Genomic DNA, 15,453 nt, shown 5'->3' on the forward strand with positions numbered 1-15,453 from the left:
CACAGAGTCTTACAAAGATCCCGCAAAACCGCTCACAGAGATCCCGCAAAACCCCATTAAAAGAAGTGACCCGGGCTTCCCTGGTGGCGCAGTGGTTGAGAGTCCGCCTGCCGATGCAGGGGACGCGGGTTCGTGCCCCGGTCTGGGAAGATGCCACATGCCGCGGAGCGGCTAGGCCCGTGAGCCATGGCTGCTGAGCCTGCGCGTCCGGAGCCTGTACTCCGCAACGGGAGAGGCCACAACAGTGAGAGGCCCGCGTAACGCATAAAAAAAAAAAAAAAAAAAAAAAAAAAAGTGACCCTCTAGGTTTGTCCCCTCCGGGTCAAATGGAGACCCCTCAGGAGACCTCACTCACCGAGGAGGTGACCAGACTGCTGTTGCCACGGAGACTACTAGGCGTTCCGGTTGCCCTGGTGACGGATCCTCCACTCCCGGCCAGGGTTCCAGAGGCTTCAGTCAAGGCCCTTCCTCATCGGCCCTGGATCCTCTCGTCCCTCCCCCTTCCACCCTTCTTCAGAACTGGCCAGAGCTCCTTTGCGATTTTCTGCAGGTGTCCAAGTCCCCTCCTCAAGTTGTGACTTGCAGGCAAGGCCTCTCGGCACACAGCACCTGCAGCCAGGGCTCGTCCACAACCACAAGCGCCTTCTCTCCCTCGGGGCCAATACTTCCCTTCCCCGCTTAAGACAAGATCCTGACCTAAGGACTTGTAACAGCCGAGAAAAAGCCCAGAGGTATGTAGTCTCTCAAAAGGCCCCTCTTCCAAATCCTCGTTCCATTCCCTACTCAGTCCAACCCCCTCCCATTCTCTACTTTTCATCCTTATCCTCTCCCTCCCCTATGTTTCTCCACTCAGTTCCCTCCTCCCCTTTTCCCTTTCCTCTCCTCCCATCCTCTGGTTCTTCACCCTCAGGCCCCTTTATCCACTTGCTGAATGTCTGGCCATCTTCCTCCCCATCATCCTACTCTCCCTCTGCTTTCTGACACAAACTTCCCCTTTGGAAAGGCCCTGATGAGTTTAAGAAACGATAAATATAGTATTTCTGGAGCATGGACAAAGGTAGAGACCAGGGGAAGGTAAGGCTGGAAATCCTTAGGCAGTCTTGCAAATGATGACAGGCCTTGAATGTCAGGGCCAAGAAATTTGGACCTAATACTTAGGCTGAGTCACTGAGTGTTAATTTTTAAGCAAGGGAATGCCGTTGTTGGGTTTGCATTTTAGAAAAGTCTCGCCTGGGTCATTAAGGTGGACTGACCCCTTTTGGACGTCCTTCCAAGATAAATTAGGCACACTCCACTCCCCACAGCATCCTGGGCTTACCCCAGCACAACACCAACTCGTTGGTATTGTCATTTTGGTTAACCTGTCTTCTTCCCAGATTCTTTCAACTGAGTCCAGTACCTGAGTAAAAGTGTTAAGATCAGGCTCTTTGTAGAAGTTACCTAAATCAATGAAAGAATGGGAAAGTGGATTAATATGCTGGGGAAGGCAGCAGAGGGGCAAAGTTATTACATAATCCAGGTAGAAAATGATGAGAACTTGAACAAAATTGGAGAGAAAGGAGAGGAGAGAATGGATTTGGGGGATATTTAGAAGATAGGAAATATAGTCCTTGGTGCCCATTTTAAGATGTAGGCTGAGGGGAAAGGAGAATTCTAGGATAATTCTCAGAGTTCAGTTTTGATGCCCTGTGGGACATCCATTTAGCAATGTCCAGCAGACAGTTGGGTATGACTGTGAAGTACAGGGGTTTAAAAGGGTCTGAGCTGGAAATATGGATTTAGGAGTCATCAGGTGTCATCAGCATACACCTGGAAGTAGCTGAAGCCTTGAACATGAATGACATCACCAAGGGGTGGGGGAGGGGTCCCTAGACAAAACTAGACTGTGGTCATGGCATCCTCCTGCACTCTTGGGAGCAAACCCCCACTTTGGCTTGGTCTTCCCAGCCTCTAGAACTCCACAGCCTGACCTCCATGGTCCTAAGTTATGCCCAGAACCCTGCTCTTGGACCAGCCAAGATGCTATGTTAGGACCCCTCCTCTGCTACCATCTACTGATGGGATTCTGACTGCTTCAGCCTTTCAGTATGCGGTATGGGGTCTAGGCACATGGGTGAAGCTCCTAGCACCATACCCTGGCCCAGAGTTCATCTGGCTTCCCCCTTATATCTCAGGTACACTGAAAACTTTATCCTAATTCCATAGCCCCCTGTGAATCCTGACTTGCAGACCCTCCAATCCCAACCTAATGAAATGTGTACCCTATTCTACCACTAGATGGAAGCAGACAAGGTCACAGAAGAGCCTCATACCACCATGGATGCGGAAGAGAGCCTTTCTTCAAAGGACCCCTCTGCTGAGGACTCACAGAAGCCCCCTATCCCTGAAATCCCCTTAGAGCCTGCCCTCTCTGAAATCCCTTTAGAGCCCCTTGCCTCTGAATCTCATATGGTGCCATCCATTTCCCAGATCCCTTTAGAGACCCACACCGCTGAAACCCCTTTGGAGCCTTCCATCTCTGAGATTCCTTTAGAACCCTCTGCCTCTGAGGTCCCTTTGGAGACCCCTACCCCTGAGACCCAGTTGGAGACTCACATCTCCAAGGTCCCAGAGAAACACCTTACTTTTCAGACCTCATCATTAAGCTGTGTCTCTGTGTCTTCCTCTGATTATCTGAAGGAAGCCTTCTCTGAGTCTTCCTCCAGTGAGGGCTCATGGACAAGGAGGTCTATCCAGACCTCTGAATCTGAGAGCGTTCCAAAGCACTCCCTTTCGGGCCTTCCAGCCCAAGTCCACCTGGACACATCTGCAAAAGATGGGGAAGAGGAAGAAGAGGGAGAGAAAGGGGTGGATGCCACTGACAGCACCACGCACGCAGCTCAGCCTGAACACCAGCTGGGCAAGAAGAAGGGGAAGAAAGGAGTCAGCCGTAATTGCTCCTGCCCTTTCCCCCTTTCTCATCACTGTCTTTGACCTGCCCCAGGAGGAGAAGATTGAGTTACTCTCTGACCTGGCCCCTTCTCTTAGTCTTAGGGCGTCCTCACTTCCCCTTAATTACTCAGCCCCTTCCTCCCCAGGTTACACCATCCACCCAGTGGTCCCTGCTGAGCAGGCAGACCTGGTGGAAGTGACTAAGTCAATGCACAAAGGGAAGTTTGGTGCTCAGGTGAATTATCTTTTCCAGTGGGAGAAGGAGGCAGCCCTGAATGCCATCCAAACAGGTGAGCCCAGGCAGCCTTTCAGGGGCTGGTGACAGGCCCATGGACATCCTCCCATCCAACAGGATCTAGGAACCTGCCCGTTCAATGAATAGCCCTTGTGGAAATGGCAATGCCACTTGCCTGGAATCTGGGAGGGGAGCAGGCAGGTAGGCCAAGGTAGATGAGGGTGGATGCAGACAAAAAGTGGGGATATTCATATAAAACCAGGCAGGAACAGGTGGTTGAACAAAGGCTCAGATACCCTGCACCAAACAGATCCTAAGGCAGAGATGGCCCAGGACCCTGGACAGTTTCCAGGTGACTTGTTGCTCTGATACGGCAAAAGGCCTTAGTCCCCTTGGTGGAACTCCATTAAAAGGCTGTCATGGGGAATTCCTTGGTGGTCCAGTGGTTAAGACTCCACACTTCCACTGCAGGGGGCATGGGTTCAATCCCTGGTCAGGGAACTAAGATCCCGCATGCTGCATGGTGTGGCCAAAAGTTAAAAAAAAAAAAAAAAAAAAGGCTGTCATGACTGCAGCCCCTCAAGTAGTGTCTGAGGTATATTTGCCATTCCCCTGGTTCAAACTCCAGTCTTCTTCATCTGAAAGGTGGGCAATGACTCCCACATCAGTGCTTGAATTTGACTCTCCCAGGCCCTCAGGCTAGGCCTTGATCTATGGGCACTAACACTTGTTCACCTCTGTACCTCACCTGATCCTGCACTTGTATCCTGCTACTCTGAACAGAGTTCAGAATTCCTCTAGTGGAATCCTGGTCCCTGCCCACCCGCACTGTGACTCGGCCTAAAATCTGCCCTTTCAACCAAGCTTCCCTGTTGCAATGGGGCACTAATACCACAGGCTGGCAGTATCAAGTCAGAAGCATCAAAACCAAAAGCCACATCTGGACAGGCTTAAGATCCTAAGAGACCAGGGGAAAGACAAGAAAATCTAGTTTGACAGGCACAGAATTGTGGATTGTGGTCCTGGCCAGAGTCAAAGACCAGAGGACACTAACTCTTTCTCATTCTCCTTATGGAATTTCAGGGCTTTGCCTGGAATATGGAATCTCTCTTCCCTCCTAAAGGAATTTGCTCACTCTCTTATTCAGTCAAGCATCTATATTCTCTGAGCACCTATTCTGTGCCAGGTCCTGTGTTAGGACATCGATGAAAAGACTGACCCTTCCTTGGAGGAACTCACGGTCTAACGAGAATACAAGTGAACAGTCCATTATAATGCATTGTACTGTGATAGGAGTAGAATGAGAGCCACAGAAGGCAAGAGGAAGGGCCCCTAGACAGACAGGGGAAGTCAGGGACAACTTTCTGGTGGAGGTGACAGTTCACTGGAAACTTTAAATGAGAATAAGAGTCCTAGAGCTAAAGGCCCCACTCCTTGGGAACTCAGGATTCTTGGCTCGAAGTTGGGGTACTCTCAGCTCTCACAGAGGATGAGAAACTCTGAGTGGGAAATGCTCTGGTTCTCCTCCCACATTTACTCAGCACCACCCTTGCCTTGTGGTGAGACTGACCGTGAAGCCAGACAGTTTCAGATCTCAAGGGTGGTGGCCTCTTGCTGGTGCCTGCTCTCAGGGATATGTCTTGGCCTCACCTTCCTTTCCATGCCTCCTTTCTCAGCCTCACAAGCTTATATTTTTGCTTTTCACCACTCATGACTTCTGGCCTCCCCCTTTCTCCTGACCCTTGGAGAGCCATAGGCAGCCCTTCTCAAGTTCACAGAGGGTATTAGTTCAGTAACACCAGGAACGCAGAAGGGAAGTATGAAGGTGCCAACCTGGACAAGTGAGAGAAGCCCTCCTCCCACCTCCTGGCACCAGGGCTGCCCAACCTCCTCCTCCTCTTCAGGTCCCTTCAATACTACGCTCCTTAGGAGCCAGTCCCCACCATCTACTCTGCACCTGGCCCAGCATCTTCCCTTTCCCTCACCTTAGACACTTCAAGGCAACAGAACAAAGGTGGACTCTAATGTTGGGAGGGGAGGAGATGAGAATCCCACAGTCACAGAGAACTCAGCAAGATACATGTTCATCGTCAAACAAAATTTCACATATAATCTTCCTGCTCGGCATTGAAGACCGTCTTCAGTTCCCTCTGACGGGCTGACACAGATGGAATGGATCCTAGGGTGGGGAGGGATCTGAAGATACTTGTGGGGCGATGAGCAAACCTTGAAGAAAAAAGTCTAAAGGGGTAGGGATGAGGACTCGTGGGTAGAGATAGATACACACGGGGGGGGGGGGAGAGGTGAGAACACCTTGGGGGGAGCTTAGGCTATTTTTTCTTCTTACTTTTCCTTATTACTCAATCCCTCCACACCCAGGTCTCTATATTGGCTGGCGCTGCCCCCATTATCTATGGGACTGTTTCCGGATTGGGGATGAGTCCAAGTGCTTTTGTGGACACTTGTTGAGAGAGCACCAGATCATCTCAGGTGTGGAGTGATAACTGTCCTCTGTCACGTGTTGGGATGTATGAGAGCAAGTGTGTGTGTGTGTGTGTGTGTGTGTGTGTGTGTGTGTTGGTTTGGGGGAGGGGGTTGACATGGGAAAGCCAGGCCCTGTCAGGTACTGGCCTAACCCTACCATCCATCCCCCTCCTCACAGACATATCCGTGCCCTGCAATGTGGGCCAGTGCCGCTGCCTCATGTTCTGCTTTATCCCATCACGCCCAGAGGAGGTGGGTGAGCTCTGGCTCAAGAGGCGGGCCACCTTTGACCCCAGGGCTTGGAGAGCCCAATGTCGCTGCAAACACAGCCATGAAGACCACGCAGCTACCACGTCCCATTCCTGCAGGGTCAAAGGTACCTTCCAGAGCAAGGGGAGTGCAGGGGTGGGCATGGGTCGGGATAGGTTGCAAATAGTTTGGGGATGCAGATGGGGAGCTGGGTGGAGAGACTTGGGCTTGCGGTTGGTGAGGAAGAGATGAGAATGTAGTCAGCCCCTGGGGAAGCCCCAATACCCTATACTTTTCTTGGCTGCCCCCTTGCCCCAGGCTGTTGGTGCAACTGCTTTGAGTCTAATTTCCTCTGTGTGGCCTGTGACTGGCGCTGGCAAGAACATGAGACTTTCTTTGAGACTGAGGAGACCCAGCAGCGAGGAGGGAGGCCTCACGGTGAGGGGGCAACCTGGGGTAGGGGCCCACTCCAGGGTCTGTAATCAGAAGGCCAGGCAGGAAGGCACTCCTGCCCTACACCATCCCATCCAGGACTACTTCACCCCTCCCTCCTGCATCCCATACCTGCAGTGGTTTCCACCCCCAGGAGCAGATTATGTGCCTTTAGCGGAGATGCCTACCCTCTGAGAAGCCATCATCAACAACTCTGACTTCGAGGCCCTCCAGAAGAAGGGGCCCTCTGGCCATCCCAGCCCCCACCCTAGTCCCCCTGGGCTCCCTAGCCCATGCAGTGTCCAGCCTGGCCCCATATCTGACCCCTGTACCTGACCCTTTCACCTGCTCTTCCCTCCTCCAGGGACAGACACTGTCAACACCTGGTGCAGGCCTCAGTGAGCCTGGCCCAGATCAGCAATAAAGGGAAAGCCACTGGAATCTGGCTGGCTCTGTATGAGGCAGATAGAGCCCGGCCCCGGGGCAGACACCCTAGGACCTTGGGGTTGGCACCTACAGGGGGTGAGAGAGAGCACCAGGCAGGAGAGAGGCTGGATCCAGCCATCTGCCTCCACTGCACCCACGTTCAAACTGCTAGCTCTGGCATCAGGAGGAGAGAGTGGCTTCAAGGAAGCCAAGGAGGGAGGGGAGTTCAAGAAGGAGCAGTGATGTTAGACACAGGTAGGGGCTCCAGTAAGACAAAGACTGAAGAGTGTCCATCGGATTTTGCGATCAGAAGGTCTTTGGTGACTTCAGAGGGTGCAGCTTCAGTGGTGCCGTGGACCAAACAGCAGTGAGTGTGAAGGAATTTCTTTAAGAAACTTAGACGAAAAGAGCAGGGAAGAAGTCAGACAATATCTACAGGGGGATGTGGGGTCAAGGAAGCATTTTGTATTTAGGAAAAAGGGAGGGGCCAGTAGAGAAAAAGACCTTGAAGGGTACAGAAGAGAAAGAGAGATGCCTGGTGAAGCCACATCCCAAAGATGGAAGGAGAGGATGGGGTCAAGGTGGAAGTGAAGGGATTCACTCTGGACAGGAGAAACACCACTTCTTGAGACCAGGAGGAGGAAGGAGGATGGAAGAAAGGATGGAAGGAAGGATGGGGCCTTCACTGAGCTGCAGGGAGTAGGATCTGGTGGAAGTTGCCCTGTAAAGTAGGAGACAAGGTCAGCTGCTGGTGGGGGAGGAGAGGGATAAGAGTGGGAGGCAGGGGGCTTCCCTGGTGGCGCAGTGGTTGAGAGTCCGCCTGCCGATGCAGGGGACCCGGGTTCGTGCCCCGGTCCGGGAGGATCCCACATGCCGCGGAGCGGCTGGGCCCGTGAGCCATGGCCGCTGAGCCTGCGCATCCATAGCCTGTGCTCCACAACGGGAGAGGCCACAGCAGTGAGAGGCCCGCGTACCGCAAAAAAAAAAAAAAAAAGAGTGGGAGGCAGGAGACAGGAAGAGAGGTGAAGGTTTGGGAAGGCTAATGAGGGAAACTGCAGAGAAACCTGATCGGTGGGCAATTAGGGATTCAGGTATAGTTGGAAGCAGGAACCTAGTTAGAGAAGCAGAGAAGCAAAATATTTAGATTAATGGGTGGTGACGGGAAGGGTATCAGGGAGGGTGATCAGGAAAATAATGCAAAAGAAGGCTTGAGGATGTGGAGGGAGCTGACCATACAAATAGGAAAGTGAAGCCAGGAAGGAATTGACAGATTAAAAAAGGGAACAGTCAAAGGAACAGAAGTCTCATGAGGTCCAGTAGCAAATGTAGTGGTAGGGATCAAAGTACAGGAGACAGTGGCCAAAACAGGCAGAGTGCTGCAGCTCTCAGATGAGAGCAGCTGCAAGTGATCACAAGAGCCTGGAGTGGAGAAGACTGTGGGCTAGGGGCCAGAGTCCGTGAGTGTTGGGGAGTGACTAGGAAGCCCACTGGTGATTCTTATGGGGAATAGGAGTTTCTGACACTAATGAGCTCTGTGATCTTAGACAAATCACGTTCCCTCTCGGGGCCTCTGTTTCTGGATCTATAAAATAGGATAACCTCTGTGCTACCTGCCTCTATGAGAATCCGAAGAAATAACCAGTTTCAAAGTGTTCTGTACTCACCTACGGCTCCTGGCTGGTTTCCTCTTCCCAGCACCTTTTATCTCTTGCCCTTCTCCAGAGCAGCTCTAGGGGCTGCTGCTGTCCCAGAGACACACGGACAACGGCAGCCTCCAGGGCACTGAAAAGGCCAATGTACATCTCCTCACGTTTAGGGAGGCCCTCTATTATTCCAAGGAAAGATATGCAACTTTGACTGCTAGAACTCCTGGGGGAAATAACAGGGTCAAATGTCTGTCCTTTGGAGGAGAAAGGACTCTCTAACAATAATATGCCTATTCAAAAGAAATCATTACTATCTCCAGAAGTAGAATTCCCCATTACTGGTTATTAGGCAATTAGCACCATGATGACCACTCACTAAAACCAACTCAGCTAACAGTCAACAATTACTGTGATAAACTCATTCAAGAAAGTATTATGCAGCCATTACAAAGTATATTTACATAGACTATGTAATAATATGGGAAACTGACTGTAAATGGAATAAGAATATAATATGTAATACATATGTATTATATATTATGGAAAAGGAAGTAAAAAAACACCAAATGTTATTCATTCCACAAATAATTATTGGGCACCTATATATGTCAGGCCATGTGCTAAAATAAAAAACAAAACTAACGATACGGTGGTGACTTTTCTCCTGTGTTAAACCTCAGATTAAAACTTTCCTGGTGTGAGTACATTAGCATTTTGTGACCCCATGTTTCTGATGTCAAAAAATATATATTCCAGCAGAACGAAATATACTTCTAACCTAGCCGTAATACATTTCCCTTGTCCTTCAAACTCGCCCGGCTCACTGAAAATGCCAGGCACGGAGCTAACCGTATCACATACTTTTTCTGATTAGGAAATAACATTGGATACGTATTCCTTTGCTTATTAGTCGTGCAGCAAAGACAGGACACTCCTGGCCCCGCCCGTTAAAAAAAAAAAAAAAAAAAAAGAAAAGAAAACCGCCCCGAAAACAAACTGCAGAATCTTTAGTCTTGGAATATTTTAACAAGCACATAAACTAAGGAGGAACTGCCCTCAGATGAGTAAGTTAACATCTTTGAAATGGTCAAGGGGCTGAAACTGTCCTTGTGGGGAAAATGCTGGGTATCTATCCCACCAGTTAAAAAAAAAAACAAAACCCGTGCCCATTCACCTTCAGGCCAACCGCCCGGCGACCTCCACCCGCCTCTTTCTTCCGGGACTCCTATCTGCCTGGAATTCCAGGGGTAGTGGTGGTTCCTGGGGCCAATAAGCGCGGAACGGCCCCTCTCCGAACCCCGCCCTCCTCCCGGCCAAGGCAATGAAAGGGTCCACGGCCTCTGAGCCTCTGCGCGGCAGGTGACGGAGCACCGCCCCCTTCCTCCCAGCCCACCAGTAGGGGCCCGACCCGAATAGAAGGAGCCAATACGATAAAAGCCCCACTACCCCCCGCCCCCCGAGCCGCAACCTAAGCTGGGCCGGCCTTGTCTTGTGAGCCAATTGGAGGAAAATCCCACCTCCAGGTCTCTCAATCCTTCCAATGGATGAGAAACTATCTCACAGCGCAGCTAGCGAGGGGATCCAATCGTAAAGGAACTTTCACTCTGACTAGAGGACGAAGCCAAAGGAGTAGAAAATTCGCCCTCTAGTTGGCACAAGAAGCCAATGGGATGAAAAGATCCCGCCTCTACCGTGGCGGCGGAGCCAGTGGCGTGCCGGGCCCAGGAGCGTGACCCAATGGGATGATGGGGTTCGCTCCCGGCCGCGGGCGGAGCCAATGGCCGCCGCTCGCCGGCTCCCCGCCTCCCCACCTCGGCTGGCCACAGAGCCCGAGCGCTGGCCGGGGTGGGAGGTTCCCGCGGCCGAGGGGAAGATGGCGGCAGCCACGGTGCTGGCCGCTAGGCTCTGCGTTGCGCGCCGGGCGGTGGCGGTAGCGGTAGCGGGGCCGCGGGGGGCGCAGGTGAGAGGTGGCCGTGGGGCGAGGAAGGGGTCCCGCGGGCTCTGACGCCCTCCAGGGCCGGGGGGCGCGTTCCTCCCCGGTTACCCCCGGCCTGCGCAGCCCTGCGGCCTCGCGGGGCCGGAGCCCGAGCGCCCGGCCGGGAACCTTGCCCCTCCCGAAGTGCAGGCTCTAGGGCTGTGCGGTGAGGTCGGACTGGTGGTCACGGCAGCATCTCTTAAAGTCTCGCCGCGAGAGAAACGAACCGGCGATGAACGACGCCCTGCACAGTCCCGGGCACCGAGGTCGACACAGGGTCAGTGCAGCGTCTGCTGCCATCTCCCAGCCGACCGTTCGAACGCCTACTCTGGGCAGCTCCTCAGTGCCCCCTGCGGGACGTGAGCTTTTTCTCCTGGGAGCCAGTCTTCTGCCCCGTCAGACTCCTGGTTTTTTACTGAGCACTAATGCTAACTCCCTTTCTTCTTCCTGTGTGCCAAAGCGACTCAAGGGGTCAGATTCATTCCGTCCCTTTTCCCCACAATGTGACATCTCTGACTTTAGCCTTCTCTCAGTCCCTGGGAAACGGGGCCTTCCCTACCCTCAATCCCCAGGGGCTGGGGTTGTGTTCACTCAACTGAACTCCTCCCTCCACCGATTCAGGGGACTGGAGTGAAAATTCACAGTAAGAGGTCAGATGTGACACCCAGACACCTTTGTGTCAAACAGGGCAATTGTATTAAAACCTGGATAAGATAGTTAACACGGCTTAAAGATCAGACAACAAGTAATGGAAGTAAATGGAAACATTAACAAGGTGAGAGTAAATGGAAAGAGCTCCAAGTAGTCTTAAGAGATGATGCAAACCACCCCCTTTATATTTGAAGCCGAGAGAAGGGATTCATCTAAGGTAATTCAATAGTAAAATAGGAACTTGGACCTAAGTCTCCAGGTTCTCATTCTGCATCCTTTCCCCTGAACAGTGCTAGATTTCCTCAACCCTTTAGGAGCAGGAATCAATTGCACTGCTGAATCCTGCAGTGAAATCTGCCTGTTATCTAACCAAGCCCAGCACTATCTGGCCCTACTCTCTGCTGCTGATGCTCTGAAAGTGAGGAACTTTCCCTTTGAGTGGGAACCACTAATAGGTTCTTAGAAGGGTGAAGTTAATGGCCAGCCTCTGCCAGCCCCAACTAAGTACATGAGACAGGTATTGCCAGCTTCCTCCCTTGGGTGTGTCTGACCCACCTTCAGGTCCGAGGAGCTGCAGCTGTGACTGATGGGAATGAAGTGGCCAAGGCCCAGCAGGCAGCTCCTGGGGGGGCAGCCCCAACCATCTTCTCCCGGATCCTGGATCGAAGCCTCCCAGCTGACATTCTGTATGAGGACCAGCAGGTGGGGCGCCCTTAGGACTCATCCCCTTAGGAATTTCATAAATACCATCCAGCCTGTTGAAATAACATGGTGGCCTCTGGCCTGTCATTGCTCCCAGTGTCTCGTATTCCGTGATGTGGCCCCTCAGGCTCCTGTGCACTTTCTGGTCATTCCTAAGAAGCCCATTCCTCGCATTAGCCAGGCTGAAGAAGAAGACCAGCAGGTGGGAAGAAAAGGGCCAGGGTTTGGCTGGGGGAGCCCTGTACTCAGCTAGAAATTTTGCCCCCGGTAAATGAAGCCACATGTCTCCTTCCCGTTTCCCTGTAGCTTCTAGGACACCTTCTCCTTGTGGCCAAGAAGACAGCAAAGGCTGAGGGGCTGGGAGATGGATACCGACTTGGTGAGTGACGTTTGGCCCTTGAGCCCCTCACCTATGAATTCTCATACCTACCCCTCGGTATGATCTTCATTCTTTGACCCAAGCTCCATTTCAGTGATCAACGATGGGAAGCTGGGCGCACAATCTGTGTATCACCTGCACATTCACGTACTTGGGGGCCGACAGCTCCAATGGCCTCCAGGTTGAACCTACCAAATGACCAAGGACCTCAGACTTGGATGCTTGGATGGGGGTGGGGAAAAACGGCACCCTGTAATGCTAATAAACTTGCTCTCCCTCAATTCTGGATCCCTGTCTTAAATATATAAAGATTTATACCACAAATAGGAAAGAAAACTGATTCAAGACTATGATCCCCCTTGACTATGGTCTGAGACACTAAGGAGGCCCATCCTGTAGCTAAAGGAGCATTTGCCTATATATCTGTGAGCTCAGGACTCATGGTCCACCTGGGTCAGGCCTCTAGAAAAGTAGCAGCAGGAATAAGCCTGAATGAGTAGGAAGAGACTGAATCCCAAGACTTGCTCAATTCAGATGCCAAGCCATGTTCTAAGGGGGTCTGGAAGGAGGACTGTCAATGTGAGGGCCTTTTATTGAAAGAGAAGTGATCACACCAAAAAAGTCGCTACCCTTTGACTAATTCCCGTGTCTCACCATTTTGCTTTTAAGCTGTTGTCTGACGTCTTTTCATCCTTAAAATTTTTAAAAAGATGCCCCCACTTTTGAGAATGAACTACTGTTGCCCCTACATAAACATACCAAGTAGGCTTTCATCTGATATAACAGCTCTGTGCCTGTTCAACGCAAAGAACCACCTTAGAAAGCCTCAGTAAGTCCTGCTTAGGTATGGAGGGCGAGGCCTTAGGCCAGCGGAACCGTAAAAGCCGGGCTGAGGCGGAAGGGAGGCCAGACGGAAGGCAGACTTCCCAAACTACGCCAGGTGCAAGACTTCCGCCCCGCAGAGACCTTGCCCCCACCCCCCCACCCTCGCCGTCAGCCCAGCTCTGGTTCCGCGCAGTCTCCTGGAATGATTTGCCGTCTCTATGGCAACCCAGTAGCTGGCGTCTGAAGATGGAGACCACTGAGTCTACCGAGGGATCACAGTCACGGTGAGAGGCACAGCTCTGGCTGCAGACTTAAGGGGACAAGGAAGGTTAACAGACTCGCTTTGCTGCGCTTCTGACAACTTTTCCGCTTTCACTTTTTTTCAGCTCTTTAGATGTACAGCCCAGCCCCGAAGGACTAGGGTCTCTTTCGGATCCCTTTCCTTCTTGGGATGGCCGTCATAGGTCAGCCCTGGAAGCTGCAAGGGCAGAAGCTTCAGCAGCTGCTGCAGCCGCCTCCACTATCGAAGCAGCTGCATTACCTACAAAGACCCCAGCGCCCTACTCTGAACGGAGCCTTCTCATGGAGCCCTCCTCTGAGAGTCTTCTTGGGGAGCGCTACACTGGACCCAGATTCACCCACAAGATAGGCCACGGGAGACTTGGCTTTGAGCCTGTCTCTGTTTCCCATATTGCTTGGACTCCCTATACTGCAAATGACCTTAGCTCTAGCCCTGGTCTTGGCTTCAGCTCTGGCCCTGGTCCTGGCTCCAGTTCTGGTCCTGGCAGTGGCTCTGGTCAAGGTCCTGGCAACGGCTCTGGTCGAGGCACGGGTCCTGGTCCTGCCGCTGATTCTAGGCATAGGCCAGGCTCTGGCCAGGGCCCTGGTTTCAGCTCCTCTGCTCCTTCAGGCTTCATAAAACCCAGGGCAGATCTGCTCCCTAATTATGCCTCCTGGAGTCACCACAGCCACTGGCAGCCTCAGAAACAACCCTGGAAATTTTTGAAAGTCTCAGAACCTGTTGCCCGAGGGCTGTGGAAGCCCCCTGAGGTTGAAGGGACAAGTAAGGTTCTCAGTGAAACACTGCCACGGGGCCAGTGCCTTCTCTACAACTGGGAGGAGGAGGTATTAAGGTTTTAACCTGCTCCTTTTTGTTGAAGGCTGCCCCCAGTCGATGAGGGTGGGTACCAGAAAGGATATCATGGTCACTCAACTTGGGGCCCACAGAGAGCCACCAACCACCTGGATCAAGTCCCAAGCATGCAGGATGGCTCTGAGAGTTTCTTTTTCCGACACGGACACCGGGGACTGCTGACCCTGGAGCCACAGTCACCCATGTGCTCCAGCACCACCCAGAAAGATTCATACCAGCCCCCAGGAAACCACTCTCAGCCAATTCGAGGTATGAAACATGAGAGAATGGGCCAGAGTGAGTCTAGCAGAGAAAAAAAGAGAGGAATGTCTGATGAGTGTAAAACGCAAAGCTCAGTTTTTCTTCCTTTTCCCCAATTTTTTTTCTTCTGGGCCTGTTTCTTAACCAGACTCCCCCACTCTGTCCATTCCCTGACCTCCCGCAGGGAAACGTGAAGCCATGCTGGAGATGTTCTTGCACCACCAGATCTGGTGAGAGGCTGGGTGAAGGGGAAAGGGGAGGGGGAGGACAAAAATCAGGGGAGAATGGCCTTGATGCCCCTCAGGCCAATGTAGTAAAGAGGTGCAGGCAGAGCAGGAACCCACAAGGAAGGACTCTGAGGTCGAGTCTGTGACACACCACGACTATGGAAAGGAGCTGGTGCAATCAGGGCCTCCTGCCCCAACAAAGGTAAGAACCCATCCCACCCCACTTGTACAGCTGGGCCCTGACAGGCTGTGGGAAAGCAGCAGGCCCAGAGGTTGAGAGAGGGAGCTTCAGGCCAAGAGTTATTCAGTATCTCTCCCTCACAGCCTCACGACTACCCTAAGGAACAGCCTGAAACCTTCTGGCTACAGAGGGCACCACAGCTACAGGTGTGTGAGGGTGACCAGGTGTTGGGAGTGGGGGAAAAGGACGGGAAGAGGCTGTTCTGTCCCGGCTTGGAGGAGAGAGGGCTCTGTCCTCATTCTGGCACTCCTCCAGGGTGTCAGTAACATCAGGACTCTGGACACGCCATTCCGGAAGAACTGCAGCTTCTCAACACCAGTGCCTTTGTCTCTAGGGCAGCCCTTGCCCTATGAACCCGAGAATTATTCCCACCAATTGGGAAAAATATCTTCCCTTGGCTGTCAGGGAGGAGGGCAGGTGGTGGAGGGAGGGGTAGAACTACTCCTGTCTAAGGGTCGAGGAGGGAAGTAGACGTGGAATATGGAATCTCCTTCTGTCTGTACTGAAGAGATGGGGAGGAAGTGAATTCGGTCTGTACTTGGTGAAGGGGCTCTTTACATAAAAAGGGTTCTCTCTCATCCTGAGACTGCTCATTCAGTGATTCTGTGAGTTACCGTGTCCATACCCCATAACCTTTCCTTGGAGTTGCCCCTAACA

General features: G+C 52.3%; 3 protein-coding genes across 5 annotated transcripts; all 3 read left to right on the forward strand.

The window, feature by feature from the left end:
• Positions 1–1,958: 1,958 nt before the first annotated feature.
• On the forward strand, positions 1,959–6,733 carry FAM221B (family with sequence similarity 221 member B). Its single transcript, XM_032633867.1, has 6 exons — positions 1,959–2,899; positions 3,078–3,221; positions 5,546–5,656; positions 5,829–6,026; positions 6,218–6,337; positions 6,696–6,733. The coding sequence occupies exons 1-6, from the start codon at positions 2,278–2,280 to the stop codon at positions 6,731–6,733; spliced, it is 1,233 nt and encodes a 410-aa protein (XP_032489758.1). The 5' UTR covers positions 1,959–2,277.
• A 3,490-nt stretch (positions 6,734–10,223) lies between these two features.
• Positions 10,224–12,391, forward strand: HINT2 (histidine triad nucleotide binding protein 2). 3 transcript variants are annotated; one of them, XM_032636465.1, is made up of 5 exons: positions 10,224–10,363; positions 11,591–11,731; positions 11,829–11,933; positions 12,038–12,110; positions 12,205–12,391. In XM_032636465.1, the coding sequence occupies exons 1-5, from the start codon at positions 10,277–10,279 to the stop codon at positions 12,294–12,296; spliced, it is 498 nt and encodes a 165-aa protein (XP_032492356.1). In that variant the 5' UTR covers positions 10,224–10,276; the 3' UTR covers positions 12,297–12,391. The 3 variants fall into 3 exon arrangements, with proteins under 3 accessions (XP_032492356.1, XP_032492358.1, XP_032492357.1); XM_032636467.1 differs by having other exon boundaries at positions 10,240–10,363; positions 12,194–12,391; XM_032636466.1 differs by lacking the exon at positions 10,224–10,363 and adding an exon at positions 10,370–10,655.
• Positions 12,392–13,082: 691 nt separating this feature from the next.
• SPAG8 (sperm associated antigen 8) lies at positions 13,083–15,374 on the forward strand. The gene is given in 8 exon segments (XM_032635601.1): positions 13,083–13,219; positions 13,322–14,060; positions 14,163–14,337; positions 14,513–14,558; positions 14,643–14,757; positions 14,880–14,942; positions 15,052–15,205; positions 15,208–15,374. Coding segments are annotated over 8 exon segments (1,371 nt in total). The 5' UTR covers positions 13,083–13,181; the 3' UTR covers positions 15,249–15,374.
• The last annotated feature ends 79 nt before the right edge of the window (positions 15,375–15,453 follow it).

Source organism: Phocoena sinus, chromosome 6 (assembly GCF_008692025.1).
Source record: "Phocoena sinus isolate mPhoSin1 chromosome 6, mPhoSin1.pri, whole genome shotgun sequence".
Taxonomy (NCBI): domain Eukaryota; kingdom Metazoa; phylum Chordata; class Mammalia; order Artiodactyla; family Phocoenidae; genus Phocoena; species Phocoena sinus.